Source organism: Lycorma delicatula, chromosome 1 (genome assembly GCF_047948215.1).
Source record: "Lycorma delicatula isolate Av1 chromosome 1, ASM4794821v1, whole genome shotgun sequence".
NCBI classification, from domain to species: Eukaryota; Metazoa; Arthropoda; class Insecta; order Hemiptera; family Fulgoridae; genus Lycorma; species Lycorma delicatula.
In genome coordinates this window covers 48,674,156-48,692,836 of record NC_134455.1, presented here as the reverse complement: position 1 = coordinate 48,692,836, position 18,681 = coordinate 48,674,156, and the positions used below count along the sequence as shown (strand labels likewise).

Below are 18,681 nucleotides of genomic sequence, written 5' to 3'. Positions count from 1 at the left end.
CTTTATAATCATCTGCAAACCCTATACCACCGTTTTTATTATGATTAACCTGTGTTAGGCTGATTAATTAGTTATTATATAATTTAATAAAAGCCATATCATTTACTTTCCCGTCTAGCGCTACAGCAGAGCTATAGCTGTAGAAGGGAAAGTATTGCAAACGATTCAATTTGGACAAATGCGGTTTTCACCGGATCTTGATGTTTTCTCACCTAAAAAACCGGATCAAAATTTTCCGGATGTTCGTATGGACGTGTGTGTGTTCGGTGTCTCACCCGTTATATCTACAAAACGACTGGACCGATTTTGACCAAACTTGGTTAGATTACTTCTGTATATGGGGCATTGATGGCATTAAATTTTGAACTTAAAAGGTCAAGGGGATGAGACTGTAGAGCAAGATCACCCTGAGTATCTCGAGATTTCCCCTAATTAAGGTCTTATTTTTCCTAGGCACTTTTGTTAACAATTAAAAAATAATGATATCTACCAAAATTATTTTTTCAAAATCGCACCTCTACCACAAAAAATGCTCTAAACTAGTGGCGATTTCAGTGTAAAAAAATATTTCTACAACAATTAATTATGTTTGTTTGTTTAATTATGTAAATTATATTTGTTTTACTTACAGTTTCGAAAAAAAATTTAGTAAATAAAAATAAAATAATAACCTAATTATACCTATAGAGGAGAAAATACCGTACGTATTTTTTGTAAATGTACTGCGGAGATTAAGTACATGCACTTAGGTTTTTTTTTTTTTTTAATATGTTTCATATACTTTATTTTATTATCCTTAGCTTTTTTCTTAAAACATTTACTAAATTACATCATTAATGGATATGTAAAAGTTATTGTGTCTGTTTTGGTAAGATGAAAAAAAAATATAAATGATAAAAATGATGAAAAGGAAAATGTTTTCTAAAAGTTTAATCTGATATTTTATTTATTTTTATAGCCATTAGGTTCTCCCTCTATTAATTATTTTTCTAAAATTCATTGCAGGACGGTGGTTTTTTTTTACTAAAAAAAAAAAATTATTTTACCTCAGAAGAAAAACTGAAATAATCGGCGAAATATTGTCTTCATGCTTTTTTTATGAAACACAATGATATGAAGGAAGAGTGTTCAAAGTTCTGTACAATGTAAATTTTAGTTTTATTTAACAAACTGAAGTGCAAATACGCTGAGAATTTTCACGGAAACATTAAATAAAATTAATGCTACGGCGCAATCAATATACAGTTTGTGACACATCACCGTCGTGCGGGTTACATACCTATCCGAGAGTGTTGCGTTATAGCTTTGCCAACGAGTTTGAAGCTTAATAACTCGCTTCATAATTTGGTAAAAAACCGTTGCTTTATTTTAACATTTTTCTTAAAAATAAGGTACTCTTTTTTTAAACCAATTTTTAACCCGATCTGAATTGACATGCGTCAATTGCTACTAACATTGCTAAAAAAAAAAAACATCGTTTTTACTTGGACTACTAACCAAAATCTTCTCATTATCTTCACCATATTTGGACGTTTCATACCAGCAGTTTTTCTGTTATAATAACAGCAACTATTTCAGTCAGGAATTGTTTTTTTTTGTATTTAAACAACTGGAAAGTTTCCTTTTGATGCGCTGAATTAGATGACGAAACCATTGGTTAGTATTTACCACTAAAACAACGGGAACAAATTGATGTTTGAAATGAAAAACATCTTCAAAAATATCTGCTAAATTAACAGTTTACGTAAATAAATCAAAATAATGTAACGATGATGTAATAAATAGACTGTTCACGGCCGTCTTTGCTGATGTAACAAGGCGCCGGTTAATTATTTTCTTATAAAAGTTACAATTCGTTGACATTTGTAATTTTTGTTAAATGTGTAATTTTGTATACGACGCGAAGTATCACATTTGTGTTTACAAATAAAACTTCACCTGCTATAATGATTATTTTTTAGTAGTGTAAACATTTTTTTACTCGGCTAGATATAGAAAATTACATTTTTATTATTTTTAAAAATATAATAGATTGATTGTGAATAACCGGAAAACTGTTTGTCTAAAAAACCGAAATTGGACGAGAAAAATTTAATTATTTGGCAATTATAAAAAGACATTTTTAGATACTTTTTTCACAAGGATATAAATTCGTATTAGGTTAAAAAAAGAAATATATTATTAAACTGTACTTTTGTTTCATTTTTCTTCCTTCCCCACCAGTACGAAATTAAAATTGTGTAAGGTAACAGAAAATAGACTGGTAATGATAAAAGAACAACCTAATGTTTTTTTACAATTATTATAAACCGTTTTATCAGGCTTCAGCTCAACGGAAAAACGTATCCGAGATCTTTATATCTAATAATTTCGAGTAAAATAACTAATTAAAAGAACTGTACTTTTTCAATCTTGCCAATCTTAATTTTCATTTCACTGGAATAATTCATTCTAGTGAATGAACACTACACACTCACACGTGAGTGTGTGCGCTTGTATGTGTGAATATTTATATTATAATAATTTAAAACAATTTATATTATAACCGCCACATACAGTCAGAATAAAAAAGTAAGAACACTTACCTAACTGTAGCGCTTTCGGAGTGTTGCTCCATCCTCAGCAGTCAAATATACAGATTATACATAATTAAAATAAAATTAAAAGTAAAATTTAAAACAAATTTCATTAGTATGTAAATACTTGTGCAATAAATTAAAACCTCTGTAATGTACCGTAACATAATGAATCATTATCCTAATTAAGTAATTAGCTTGACTGACTCATTATCATACCATTGATTTATTGTTTTAATTTATTGAACAAGTATTTACAACTAATGAACTTTATTTTAAATTTTAAATCTTACTTTTATTTATTTTAATCTTGTGTAATTAGTATATTAGACTGCTGAGGGTGAAGTAACACTCGGAAAGCGCAACAGTTAGGTAAGTGTTCTTATCTTTTTATTCTGACTGCACCTAACGGTTACAATACAGGTGATTCCAAATTGCAAGACATTCTCTCTGGAGATGATTCTATAGTCAAAAACAAACAAAAAATTTCATATGAACGTAGATTCGAAAACAGTTCGTTATAAATGTTTTCGTGTTTTACCCGGTTTTTCTTAAAATTGTAACTGAGATAGGGATGTGAGACCACTTTTATTCAATTTCTTAGATAAAAAAACCATTAGGAAGCATAAAGTTTATCCCTTGACTTGTATCCCAAGAATTTTAGTAATGTTTAATTTCACAGATGGAGCAGAAAGCAGGGCTAAATGTTTCGCGAGCCGAAACTCGCTAACGAACCATTTTCTGTCCTATATTAATATGAATTTTTTTTCCTATTTTTGGCTATAAAATCATCTCCCAAGACATTGCCGTGCAATTTGGAAACATTATGTATATAATTTTTTTAAATACGAGATATATTTTATTAATACAGTATATTAATATTTTATATGATGCAATGGTAAATATAATGTTTGAAAAAATAAATTAAATAAATAATTAATAATAATAATAATGATAATAATAATAATAAATATATAAATTTAAAAACAATTTTTTGTAAAAATACTTATTTCTGGAGTACTAGAATCTGATGGACTTTTTCATTAACAAAATAATGCCCACTTTAAGAAGTCGTAAATCTTTTTTTCGTGTTTAATCTGTTCACTTACCATTGAACGAATCGTATTTTGTTTAAAAAAATAGAAATCGAACAATGGGATGTGTAAAGAAAGTTTACTACTTATGTATTACTGTAAAAAATTATAATTTGATATGGTTACAATCTTATTTTTCTTATTAAAATAAGGCTTTCAGATTAAATTATAATACGAAAATAAGATTTTTAAAAATTTGTGATTTAACATTGAAATACGGTATAATTTGAGAATATTTAAAATATTCAACTTTTAGTTTTAGTTAAAGATTTTTGTTCCCTAAAAACGAGTAATATAAATAAATCTTATTTCCGAAAATTAATTTCCTCGATCATTTGACCAATAAAATTAAATTTCTAGGTTACCTATAATCCATTTTTATGTGCAGCCTTAATCTCTGATGTTTAGACAGGTACTCAATAAATTCTGAAGATGGCAGCTAGTTTTGAATAATTTTCAAACCACAAACTGTTAAATAAATCTTTTTTAAATCTATTCATAAACTCTGCTGCACATTTATCATAACAGTTCATTTCCTTAATACAGTATTTTAATTTAAAATACAAAGAGTTACAAGTATTTAAGAAATAATATTCTAAACAAAAAACTATTTAAAACTATGAAATAACGAATGATTTGAGATAGTGTAATTTATTTTTAGTATAATTCATTATTTAAAGGAGGGTTTCTCATACATAAAATCATATTGAAGTGTATAGTATGTAATTATAGCTTCAGGTCAGTTACAGCTAACACTAAAGTTAAGTGTTGAAAGCGCCCATCCGTAACCGGACATCTGCTTTTGCAAGTACTTCGTTCCGTACCGGAATCACGAAACAGGAAGTACTTAATTCAATTTTGAAAAGTTAACATCTGTTTCGATATCATTAAATCTTCACATCTGTATGGTAATTTTTATTTGTAAATATTTTTTTAATATCAATTCAAAGCAGGGGTTAATTATCTAAAGATTACTTTCTTTAGAAGTGATTTATATTGATTTACAGTGACTTATAAAACACTTCTATCTAAAGATATTTTTGACTATTTACAAAAACTTGAACAATTACTTTTTTAAATTGTTTTCAGTAGCAATAATACTCTTTCACTCTCAGTTTTTTTAAAAAGTAATGGAATATTAAAAATACTAGAAAAGCTGTTTAGGTAAAAAAGTCTAGAACCATATTGCATATAATTTTAAGATATATATACACACGCGCGCGCGCGAGTATTTATACATATATATATATATATATATATATATATATATATATATATATGTATAAATACTCGTATATATGTATACGTATGTATGTATACGTATATATGTATGTATATATATATATATATATATATATATATATATATATATACGAGATATATAAAGATAATTTTTAGGAATACTAGTGAAGTATAAATAAGTCAGTTTCACAGATGCTGCTGTATGCTAGGCCTATGTTTACATTAATATTTTGATAATTATTGCGTATAGAAGAATGTCTTGAAAGAATGTACCGATATAAAAAGTTTGAAACCAAAAACAAACCCATTCATATTCTACAAACATAAAAATGTTAGCTAACGTATATTCTGCCACTTCACGAAGGAAATGCGGTGGAAAATTACAACAAAAAAATGAGAGAACTTTCATTCGAAATCCATTTTATTATAATAAATAATTTTAAAAATACAGGGCTAGGATTTTGATTTCTAATAAACAGCAGCTACGATTATGGAAGCTTCTTAATTAGCTAGATGGTGTAATTTTTAAGATTGTAGGATCTGTCAGAACTGTTAATTATACTTTATTGCATCCAGCAGTGTAAAAATAATTATTATATTACAGTGCCTGCAGTATGGTTGGTTGAAAGGTGCGTTTAAAAAATATTGTGAAGATATAAATATTATACGTCTTTGCAGAATTAAACTACTATATAAATATTTACAGAAAAAAATTATTACTCTTAAGTTACTAAAAAAAAAAGAAAGAAAAAAATATTCAAGATAGCGCCAAAATGTAGCAAACGCTTCAGCCTATTTTAATAGTTTTTAAAATAGATCATAATATTAAACTTTTGATCAGCATGTATTATCATATGGTGTGTGTATGTATATATATATATATATATATATTAAAAACATATATAATTTTAATTATCGTCTTACTATATATTTGTTGTAGGAAAACATTTGTTAGTTCAAACCCAGACTTAAACCGGGTAACGCGACTTGCATACTTATATAAATACATATTTTAAGTGCAATATTGCGTGTGATGTTATATGTTGTTTTTTTTTTTGTATATAAGACTGACGAAACGTAATTGTGGATATTTTCGTACTTGTGAGAAAATATTGATAAATGACAATTAAAACCTGAAAAACTCTTTCCTCCAACGTTTCCTTCGTTCTTGACGTAGAATCTCTTCACACGCTACTGCAATGGACGAAGCTACAGCTCGAGTCGGCGTAGCGCTCTCGGTCAGTAGCTGACCTAGACTATTTCAGTACTTCAGCCATTTCATAAGACCGAGTTGCTCTCATTATTTTATATTTTAACAAACTTTGAATAATAAGAAAGGTTACTTCTCTTTCTTGAAAACATATTGTTTAAACTTTTGAGAATCCAATATCGACATCCAAAATAAACAATCAAACCCCATAAAAGTTCGCTAAATGTGCTAATTTAAGCTAATTACAATAATAATAAACTAATAAAATATTAATTATTTTACAGATTTGGTTAGGTTATATATAGATCTAAACTTAATCAGCTGATTTGGAAGTCGGGAGTTAAGTTCAAGTCCTAAAAAAGGCAGTTACTATTATACGGATTTGAATACTAGATCGTGGATACCGGTGTTCTTTAGTGGTTCGGTTTCAATTAACCATACATCTCAGGAATGGTCGATCTGAGATTGTACAAGACTACACTTCATTTATACTCATACATATCATCCTCATTCATCCTCTAAAGTAATTACCTGAACGGTAATTCCCGAAGGCTAAATAGGAAAAAGGAAGGAAGAACTGAACTTAGAGATCTTTTCTTTTACCGTGGTAGAGAAATGTAATGAAATAAAAGGATTAATTTTTTTCTTTAATGCATGTCTTTAATATCTTAACCCCTATTAGGAATATCGTGATAATTCTGATTAGAGATAATGGCCAGCCTTCTAAGGTATAAATCTGCAAAGTTTTATTAAAAATCTCTCAAGTAGTTTTTGCGTAATGCGCACAGAAACAACCATAGTTATCATTTTATTATATGTATAGATTTATTATAACAATTATAAAAAATTGCATGTATATTTAACCCCTTTTCCCCCCATTTTTTTTTTTTACATAAGACAAAAAGCGGTTAATTTATTTTATAATTTTACCGTTTTACGTGTTAATATTTTATTTTAATTTTTTGTTTAATAACTTGGGAAACAGATGTTTTTAAATCTTATAAAAAGTTTTTTCTTTTACAATTTTTTTTATTTTACCTAATACTGTTTTAGAATTTTGAAATAAACCAGATTTTTGATTTCCATTCTATCCTTCAAAATAATTAAACTTATCCATTAAAATTGCTCCAAAAATACAAATAAAATAGAGTTCATCAGTATTACTTTCATTTTATTTAAACAGTGAGGAGAAATATTTGGTTCGGAATACCTTAATTATGATATTTGCTGATAGTATTAAAGTTATAAAAGATAGAAGACATTGATTTCTGTGCATGTTCACAAGCCATACAAGCTGTCTATTACAACCACACCTGTTGGTTCACAACAGATCCCTCTTTTGCCTCCCTGCTCAGCTTAACCCCAACAACATTATTACACCTGCCCACTCCAGAATAACATATCAGAATACACTACACTACCACCCCAATCTCTGATAAGAGTCACCATTATTTTCCATAAAATTGGAATAACATTTCATCATCAACTTTTTTTATTTCTTTTATTTTCATACTTCACAAAACATACAAAAAAACACAATTTCAAAGTTTCTTTTTAGCTTTTTTAAAATAACTCTCTCCCATATACCGTCAAATTCACTCATACATGTTCATTTCTATGTATATAGATATATACATATTATAATACATATATATATATATATATATTTCTATATATATATATGATATATAATTTAATATGATATTATATATGATATTAAACAGGTGCAGTTGCATTTAATATCATTTTAATATTATTAATTTTAATCCCATTGATTTCTATAAAACTAATCTACATAAAGCAAATAAAAAAATATGTTTTAAAAAATAATCTCAATCCTAAACCTTTTATAACATAAAAATCTTTGATTATATAAATCATCACACCAGTCTTTATTAATTTACTTAAATTTATAAATAAAGATAGGTACTAGTTCTAAATAACTGTCATAATTTATCGTAACAAAAAAATTATTTTTTGAATATAAAAAAATTAACAAAAGTTCAACATAAGATTTTTACTACATTCATTATATACCATTCATGACAAAATTAAGTACATAGAGTAAGTTAAAATATGAAATAAAATTATACTGTTTCATTTTTTCTTTCAAAGAATCCTTTTAAAATTATTTAAGAATTCCTTCTTCATCTGTCAGTCTTTATCAGAAAGTTATCAGTAGCATTGTTGTATTTGGCAACAGTTTTGAACTGGTTAGAAATGTCATAGAGAATGGAATGTAGGAATAAATGTAATTGGCTTGCATTTATTCAATATGTTGCTTCTGTCAGCTGTATTGCTGTATAGTACTTTAAAAAATTTCACTTCCAAAAAAAGTAAATTACTTACGTGTAATTTATATATAGACCACAATAAATTTGTAAAAGAGAATGTTACAAGATATTATTTAATTTATGTGTTTTAAAGTGTAAAATATTACAAGGTATTCTTATATGTTTTATTCAATCTTTATGTTACTAACCGATTGATTAATCTTCTTTTTGTTTTACTTAGATTAGACACTCATCTTGTGTCAGCACATCATTATCCCGCCAATCAGTTTAAGTGTGACTACTGTTCAAAATCATTTTCTTGGCGACCTACTTTGATTAGACATACTGCAGCTCTTCACGGGGAAAATCGTAAATATCCATGTGAGAACTGCGCAAGGGTCTTCTCTGATCCCAGCAACCTACAACGACATATTCGTACTAATCACGTTGGAGCACGTTCACATGCTTGTCAAGAGTGTGGCAAGACTTTTGCAACATCATCTGGATTAAAGCAGCACACACATATCCATTCCAGTGTCAAGCCATTTCAGTGCGAGGTCTGCTTTAAGGTTGGTCATGTAAAGTCCAACTTCAGTATTTTTCTTGGATTCAAAGAATCAATATTATAGTAGACTAAATATTAATAATTTCATTATCATGGAGTAATAAACCATTATTTTTTCATTTAAAAAAAAAAACACAGTATAAAAGGCTGCTGTGCATTATTTAAGATCGGGTGTAAAATAAAATGTTAGTTTCTAAATTTTTTTTAACTTAAGTTTACCTTTTGCTTGGTTGGCCATTTAGCAATGTTTTACCAGCTGCTTTTATAACTAAAAACAGTTTAAAGAAGCTAAAGCTGCTAAAAGCAGATGCTAAAGACTGGTTCATTAGTCTGTGGTTAAAGATGTAGTTATTTTTACTCAAATTTGAATGTCCATATTAGTGTTGTACTTTCATTTTCTTTAGAGATTAATTAATATAACTGTCTCTGAATTAGTCAGCATGAGGCTATAGAAACCCAGTTACTGAACACTTACAGCCTATCTCGGGACATTTAATATAGAAAAGAAATTAAATAAGCAGTAATTTTAAAAGTATAAGTTTGGTTTAAATGTTACGTCCTAATTAATGTGATAAACTAATAAAATAATAAAGGAAAAACTTCTTAATAGTAAACAGTAAAATCTGGTTGGTATCTTGGATGTGTTCATTATTATTAATTCACATATGAATAAATATTGCTTAACGGTATCTTATATCTCCAACCTTTCAACAGTTGAATATTAGAAATGTTTAAGTATGGTATAAGTTCGGAAAAGTAGAAGAGTTAGTATAGTATATGAGATATTTATCTGACTACTATCTTAAATACTCTGTAACTTGTAATGAAATATGTTTTTGTTTTTTTTATATCTATGTAGTGTATTTATTCTATTTCATAATTATTTTTTTCTTTTTACTTTGCTATGATAATTTTTTATTTTGTGGACTTTCATTTTCATTATTAGATGAGCTGTTACAAAACTTTTATGCATCAAGTTAGCTCACTCTTATTATGTCAATTTATTATGTTCTTTTATTTTTAAATAATCTATCTTTTTGGCCTATATCAAAGTAAAAAAATCATTACAATAGAGACTTTATACTTCCAATTATTAAATATTTATTTTTATTTCCATGGAACATGTTAAAAAATATAAATTACTAACATTTAATTTAAGAAAAGAATAAGTTAAAAATCAACAATATATAAATAAATACCTCCTTAGCACAAGGCTCTGTTGAATTTTGTTTATTAAGTGCAAGATCATGTACAGTATTTAATGCATATCATTCTTCTTCTTAATATAAATCCTATATACATCAAATCAAAATACACTATCTGATAGAATTTAAGTAAAAAAATTAAAATTTTTAATTTGCAATAAGTCAAAGATTTAATGAATTATAATGCCCATGCTAATACTTTTAGGGTACCTGCCTGGTGATTATTCATCCATAAAAATTCATTACAGCAAAAAAAAATGGAAAAAATCACAAAATGGAAAAAGAGATGGAAAAAATTAAGTCAGTGTACTTAATCAAAATCACAAAAAATAATAATAAACCAATATAAATTTCATTATTACATTTTAGTCTATTCATAATAATAATAAACCTAACAGTTGTAAGGCTGAATAAGTTTTTAAAACAAAAACAATACTATAGACCATTACACTCATAGTGAGTAACTTAGAGGGAAATAGTTGGTAACATTGATAAAGTATTCATTCCTATTTATTTTAGAATAAAAAAAGATTAAAATCTATGCAAATCTTTTGAAATTGATGGTACATTTTAAGTGAGTGACAGCCACTATTAAATTACGAATATTAAATTTTTTCTCAAACTTTGATTCTGTTTAATTCATGACATATTTTATGATTTTATAAAATGTTTTTTTTTTTTTTAATTAAGTCCTTATAGGAAGAAATACTTTTATTTCCTTCTTTGTCAAAATACCTTTGTTATGACCTCAGTTTTACTACATATTTTTTTTTTTTTAATGTACCGCTATACAGTGTCCAAAACCACTCACCCATCCTTTTTAAAATGACAAAAATTAGTTCTTTTTAAAAAACTGATGACCCCATATTTTTTAAATTGGGTATGTTCTATCACGTGCTCATAATATCTACTTCCAATTCCCAAGTGAGTTATCCAGACTGCAAGTTCATTTTTAAAAATAAAACAGGCATATTCTGACCATAGGTTTGGATTCTACATTGGAAAATCCTTAAGTTTTGTTTTAAACACTTTTTATCAAAATGCGATTTTTGACCTCTAAATGGCCTTTGAAATGGACCTCGTGCCAAGTCACTGAAACTTCTTTCAACTTGCAAAAAACGAATTTTTAGAATAACAGTAATGATATCTAACCATAAACCAAATACGTTCTTTTGAGAAGCAATATTACCTGTAAATGGGTTGTCATGACCAGAAATTGGTTCTACGTAAAAATTAATAAAAAAAAAAAATTGTATTTGAATAAACTATTTTGTTGATTTCTATGTTGCTTTCCATTTTCAAGTTGATAAATTGTGATTTTAATGCAATTTTTCGCACGTAACTGTTCAGTCTTGGAAGATTATTTATTTTTTCAGGGCCATTTTTTCACTGAAAACGGCTGCGATTTTTGTATTTTACAGTCAAAAAATTGAAAGAACTTCCATAGTGACTTGGCACAAAGTCAACTTCAAAGGTCATTTAAAGGTCAAATATCGCATTTTGACAAAACAAAACTTATGTATTTTCCAATGTAGAATCCAAATTCGTAGTCAGAATATGCATGTTCTATTTTTAAAAAAGTGAACTTCCGGTCTGGGTAATTTACTTCCAGTGAGAATTGGAAGTTGATATTATCAGCAACTGATAGAAATACCCAATATTCTTAATATGAGGTTATGAGTTTTTAAAAAAAAAAACAGTTATTGATGTTTTAGAAGGGGTGGATGAGTGGGTTAGGACATCCAATATTTAGATTATTATTTTAGATATGGGTCAAGCCTTAGACATTTTAGCCTGTGCACAATCCTATTCTTCTGATTTTCTTAGCCCAGTCCTAAATAAAACACAGAGGCACAAGAGAGGATCTTAAAAAAATTATTTTCTGGTATTGTTGCAGCTCATACTTCAGAATTAACTGCTATCAACCTAAGAGCTTGTCTGTTATAACATATGTATTAAATCCTATAAACGAAAGACTCACAATTTTTAAATGATTCCTGACATTTTAAGTCCAATTAGGAAATTTATTTCCTACCTCACATTTTACTAAAATATCTAAGGTATTTTATTAAGGATTTTACAAGATATCTATGAAGATTTTTTTCCTAAGAGATTCATTGTTTGACTACAAGTTTACTCATATTAACTACTCAGGTAAGTTCAGGCCCATCAGTTGGTTGCTTAACATATTTTATGGCTATAAAATCTACACTGTCCTAATTCTCAATCCTTAACTGTTCATACACCCATCTCTCTTTAACACTTTCAAGGGATGAGGGCTCTTTTATTATACTTAGGAGATTGAATTTAGAAAATTTAAATTATGTAAATTCTTTGAATTATCAATCAACATATCTAATGATTTATTTTTATTTTCAGGCCTATACACAATTTTCAAACTTGTGTAGACACAAGCGAATGCATGCAGATTGCCGGATGCAGATAAAGTGCAGCAAATGTGCTCAGTCATTCAGCACCTTAACATCGCTTTCAAAACACAAACGGTTCTGTGATTCAAACTCAACTGGAAACACTCCTCCAGGACCACCATCAGTAATGCCACATTTACCTCACCATACTAGTAATCCAAATCCTTTTTCCTTCTATCCTCGCCCACCTGGTGGTCTTACAGGAGGTCTACCCTTTTACCCACCTTCAATAATACCATCCTATCCATCTTTGTTTCATCCTACAGGGCATCCGCCACCTTTTAATACATTTTTTTTTGGTCAAACTCCACCACAACCAAAACTACATGAAGAAGAAATATCAAAGAATTCATTCAATATAGAATCATTATCACGTTATCAGTCTAGAAGAAATGACAATAACTCTGATGATGCCAGAGGAGTATCTCCAATAAGAGAAAAAGAGCAAAATGTAAATATAGAACCTACGACTCCTCCCACATCATTAGTTCTTACCCCAAGTAAAATATCCCCACCAACAGCTCAAGAAGCTGATTCAAGTCAGAGACCTTCTCCTGCAAGACCTCCGGTATCAACATCATATCAGAATAACCCACAGGAGAAGAATCAAAATGAAGAACAAGACAATAGTGGAAAAACATCACCTGCAAAAGAAAATGATGAACTCGATAGCAAGTCTTCAAAAACTAATAACACAGAAAATGACCAACCATTAGATTTAAGAACACAAGAAAAGAAAGAAAAGGATGATGAAGTTAAAATTGATGATAAGGAAAGATTAAGTTCACCTCACAGAAGAAGAAAACCTGAGGATGAAAAAACAGAAAGGCAGCCCTCTGAGAAAGAAAAGCTTGTAGTAAAATCTCACAAAGAACTAACCGAATCTCATAATGTGATATCAGAAAAAGTATCATCATCACTTGATAACCACAGCAGTAAATTAGCACCAGCTATGGCCTATCCTAGACCCATACATCCTATTTTTTTAGAAACATTATATCGAACACCTTTTCCTAACTTCCACCCTCATCACTCTGAGGGAAATGCTGGACATGATCGTCTTCTTCCACCTCCTCCACCACCACCACCTACTGCATTTGGACCAACAAGGCAATTTCCATTTCTTAGCCCATTAGTAAATGGAATTTCTAATGGTAATTCATTACCTAGATCTCCATATGAACTACTCAGACCCACCTTCAACTTCAATGGAAGTAAATCATATCAAGAAGTTACTAATTCACATAATGTTAGCGGCTCAGGAGGAAAGCATAAAGATAGGTATGCCTGTAAATTTTGTGGCAAAGTATTTCCTCGTTCAGCAAACTTAACACGCCACCTTCGAACCCATACAGGGGAGCAACCGTATAAATGCAAATACTGTGAACGTTCATTTAGTATTTCATCAAATTTACAGCGACATGTCAGAAACATTCATAATAAAGAGAAACCATTTAAATGTCCCTTATGTGATCGTTGCTTTGGGCAACAAACTAATCTTGACAGACACCTTAAGAAGCATGAGGCTGATGATGGGAGTGGGGTTGTAGCAGTAGCAGACAGTCCTGGTAGTAGCAATGAGAATGAACGAGAAGAAACATATTTTGATGAAATCCGATCTTTTATAGGAAAAGTTACATTTAGTGGTAGAGAGCAATATAATAACAACATACAAACTCATTTGTACAGCCCTCAGCAATTAAATCCAGGCTCACAACCGGCTGATAAAGAAGAAGATTCAGAAAGTCTTTCAGAAGAAGGTTCACCACAAGATATATCGAGTTTTAGTGACAGCATTATAAAATCTAGCCCACAAGGTTCACCTATTGCTATGGTTCTAAATAAACATATATCTCCACCACCTACAACACCTATACCCATCACATATGGAATTAAAGTGAAATCAGAAAAAGAGGAACACATTTTAAACAATAATACCACTGACCCAAAAGCAATTCAAGTTACTACTTAGCAACAAATTGTAATATAATGATCAAATTGAATTAATTTTGGGTGTACAGAAAAAAAGTTCCTACATTTATGTATAGATAATACTGATCTCTTTCAAAAAGATCTCAATCAAAACTTTATTATTTACATCAATAAAAATCAAAACAATATTATTTCATTCAGTAAACAATTATTGTCATTGTGATTTCCATGCCAGTTCATTGTAAAACCCTATTTTTTTCTTTTTTATAACTTTTGACTGTTTTCAGTGGAGTGATTGTTGATTCAATAAAAAAACAAAATACAATAATTCTAACTTGAAGAGATTTGCAAAAGGTGTAAAATTTTATTACACATTATATATTTATTTGATAATTTTCTTTTAAGCAAGTGATTATTTTTATTAAGTAATTCCTTCATTGCTGTTTTCTTAATACTAGTATACAATTTTGTAAGTAAATTTTAATAACATATCACATAAAATACGAGTTAATATAAATAATGTAATTAAATTAACTCTTCAATATAATAGTAGTTATAAGATAATTTCTATAAAATGAAACATGTATATATAATACATTTAATTAGCTTATTATATTTTATTTTATGCATAAATATTAATAATATATTAATTCACTGAACTGTACTATGCCTAATTGTTACATACTAGGAATAAGAAGTATTTAATACGCTTTTTAGTTATGATTATTAAAAAAAAATATATAAAAAAGAAATAATAAAAAGCCAAAAACAAAAGTTATATAATTTCATTAGTTAATAAATAAAATTATATTAAAAATTATATACTTAAAAAATGCCAAAGATAGTCTTATATGAATACTTTAATTATTTAAGTGGTAATTTATTCTAAAAATTGTTAAGAATAATTAATTTGTAACGATAAAATAATTTATCCACGTTTCCAGAGTTCATCTAATGAATAAATTACTACAACATAAAGAAATACAAAACTTTGTATATTGAAAATAATCAATCAATATTAAATTTGAGGAAATACTATATTTTTTAAGATCTTGTTTATTTTAAATGTAAATGATCAATTCCTGGTTTTAATTCATCTTCACAAAAATAAAATTAAACTCATTCATGTACTAATTGAAATTTAACTCTTGTATTCAATGATTTAAATTTTGTTTAACATCGTAATGGGATCCATTGAAAGAAGATATTGTTATGAAAATAAATAAAATTAGTTTGATTCAAATATATAGGAAAGGAAAAAACAGATGAAGCAACTCTATTTCTATTGAAATAAACATTAAAAGCATAAACAAATTTTTCTATGTAATTATATTTTTTAATCAATTATTCATTAGTAATGTAACAGAAATTTAAAAGATGAAAAAATATGTAATTTACGTGGAATGAGCATAAATTTATTTAAGAAATAATCACAGCATGATAAGCAAAAATCTTATCATTTTTTAATCTTCTGGAATGACAATGACTCAACTGCTTTCCTGGTAATACATAAAGTATGTGTATGTTGATGTAGTTCAATCATCTACAGTTGGCATAATCTATAGATACATATAAAACATAACATTAAAAAAAAATTAGAAGACAAACAAAAATTTATATTTGCTTCAGAAGTAAATGATAAAGAGTTTCAAACCACATTTTAAGAGTACTTCAGTATAAAAATGCTATCATGTAGTTCATATAATTTAACACAGAAGTTTTTAAAAAGATATGTGTATGTTATTACATAGTACTTTTTTATCAAGATATATTTAGTTTGTTGCAGCCATCATAAAAAATATACAATTCTCTCTGAATATTGTCTATATGTTCATGTAGTTTAATCTGAAAAATAGTCCCCTTCAACTTACTTCAAGTCTATTAAACACTAGTATTCAAAATTGACAGAACATAAAGATTCCATATCAAGAGTTATTACTCACTAGCCATTTAAAAAAGAAATAAGGTATTACTTCAGTTATTCTTAGAATGTTTAAGCAGTTCAGAATTTAGAAGGTGTAAGAATTCAACAGTATTTGGCAACTAAAATTATAGCTAAGGTTCATATGTTAATTGTGTTCTAATGGCCTATTCACTACAGTAAATGTTATGGTCATTTACAATAGCTACTCAATTTTAATTATTTACACTTTTAGAACATGGTGGTGATAAATTATGGTAATATCAGATAAAATATGATTAAAAATAACTATTTTGTAACATTTAAAACAAAGAGGTATTTAGGTGAATTTTACAGCACTTCAATTTTTTAAATACATAGTCTATTCATTAAATAAATTTTTGTTCAAGACTCATCATACAAAGTTAAAATAATAATCATTTACATTCAATTAATTTTTATTTTTCAAAAAATTGCATTTCTGCGGCATAATTTTTCCCACATTTTTATTAAAGCTATTAGATTACCTACATATTTTGTAGATTTACAACATAAGTTATATACACAACTGTCTTATAACAGTGGAGAGGTTCATACATACCCTTTTTTTAGTTTTTCATTCCATTGAATAAATTACTTGTTAAACATATCCTTCACACTTTGATGCAAAATATTTCTTTAGTTGAAATTTTATCAACGTCAAGTAATTTTCATGATTTTACATGCATCCTGTGCATTCATTATTACTTTGACAATGCTACTTGTTTATGTTTTACTATATTTAACACTTCTGAAATTTTTCTACTACACAAAGTTTATTCCAGCTTAGAATTTTTTCAGTGCTCTACATATCAGTAATATTAAAAATAAGCATTAATGATCAACAACCTACATACTGAAAACTATTATTAACTTCTAAATAGTACTAAATCCATATCATTGAACTTACCACCTACTAAATTAATATTTTAATATATCAAGATCACTCACCTTTCTCATGTAGTTATTTCACCATTATAAAAATATAAATTATATGTATTATAAATAATTTTTGGGACAACAGGTTATAGAATATAACAAACCATTAAGTTTCTACTGTTAAGAAACCATTTGCATGAAAGTGGTATTTTGAAAAAAAATTCATCTAACATGATAAAATAATAAAGAGATTTCTAAACATTAACTTTTAATGGTAAAATTTGGTAATACAACCCATTGAATGCTACTTTATTTTTTAGATTAATTCTAATATGATGAATAATAAAATGTTATTTTTATGTCTAAACATTGTCTACTAAAATTTGCTACTACTCTCTGCTCTATTTATTATAATAAAATGTAATTTTTTTATAGTGTTGTGGTTAATATTATTATAATACTATGATGATGATAATAACAAAATTGGAGAAACAAAACAAGTCACCCTAAATAAATTCCATAACAATGAGCAAAAAAAATCGCTCATATACAGTTACAAAATGACAACTTTAGGAAAGTGAACCATATTTAAGGCTTGTCAATATTTAAGAATAACTAAAATTAGGAAAAAAGTAAAATAAAAAATTAAAACAGTGACTACTGTTGCAATATATTTATTAATGAAGAAAAACACTACTAAACAATTTTGCACTTCATGCAAGATAAATATGGTTATTAAAATGTTACACTAGATGTTCACAATATTACACATAATAGTATGCACATTGTGACGCTGAAATAAGCAACAATTATGGCTACAGAAGGTAGGCATACAAATATTAATCAAGGCAAGAGTCGAGTCTCAGAATTATTTACACTTACTTAAAGTTTTATAAAATAACATCAATAATGCAAGCATACATCTTAATTCAAAATTATCTGTATTAAAATTTAAGAACATTTTAATTTTTTATTAAAAAGTATATTAAATCATCATACTTAAAAGAACAATTAACTTCTTACAAGATTAAGTTTGTCATATCAAAACACCTTTTACCTTTTCAAAACAACTGCATAAGATAAAAAACAATGTAGGTCAGGGTATAACTGTATTTTGATAGGTTTTAAATTTTGTGGGCTTCCAATGAGTGAGTTGTCAACCAAATGCCTGCTGAACAAAATTATTCAATCCATGAAAGAGTTAAGCGACTTTGCTTTCTGTAATTGATTTATTTTGAAAGAAACTTAACCTACATGATACTGTTTCATCCTTTCACAAATTTTCTCATTGTTTGATGACACCAATCTTATTAAATTATACTGGAAAAAATGAGTCA

At 27.7% G+C, this 18,681-nt stretch overlaps 1 protein-coding gene across 1 annotated transcript in view; it reads left to right on the top strand.

Annotated features, from left to right (window-relative positions):
- LOC142317502 (transcription factor hamlet-like) overlaps positions 1-14,566 on the top strand; it is a 59,342-nt gene extending 44,776 nt beyond the window's left edge. The window contains exons 3-4 of the mRNA XM_075354062.1: positions 8,637-8,964; positions 12,545-14,566. Coding sequence (XP_075210177.1) covers positions 8,637-8,964; positions 12,545-14,566 — 2,350 coding nt within the window. The remainder of the gene's footprint in view (positions 1-8,636; positions 8,965-12,544) is intronic.
- Positions 14,567-18,681: the final 4,115 nt, after the last annotated feature.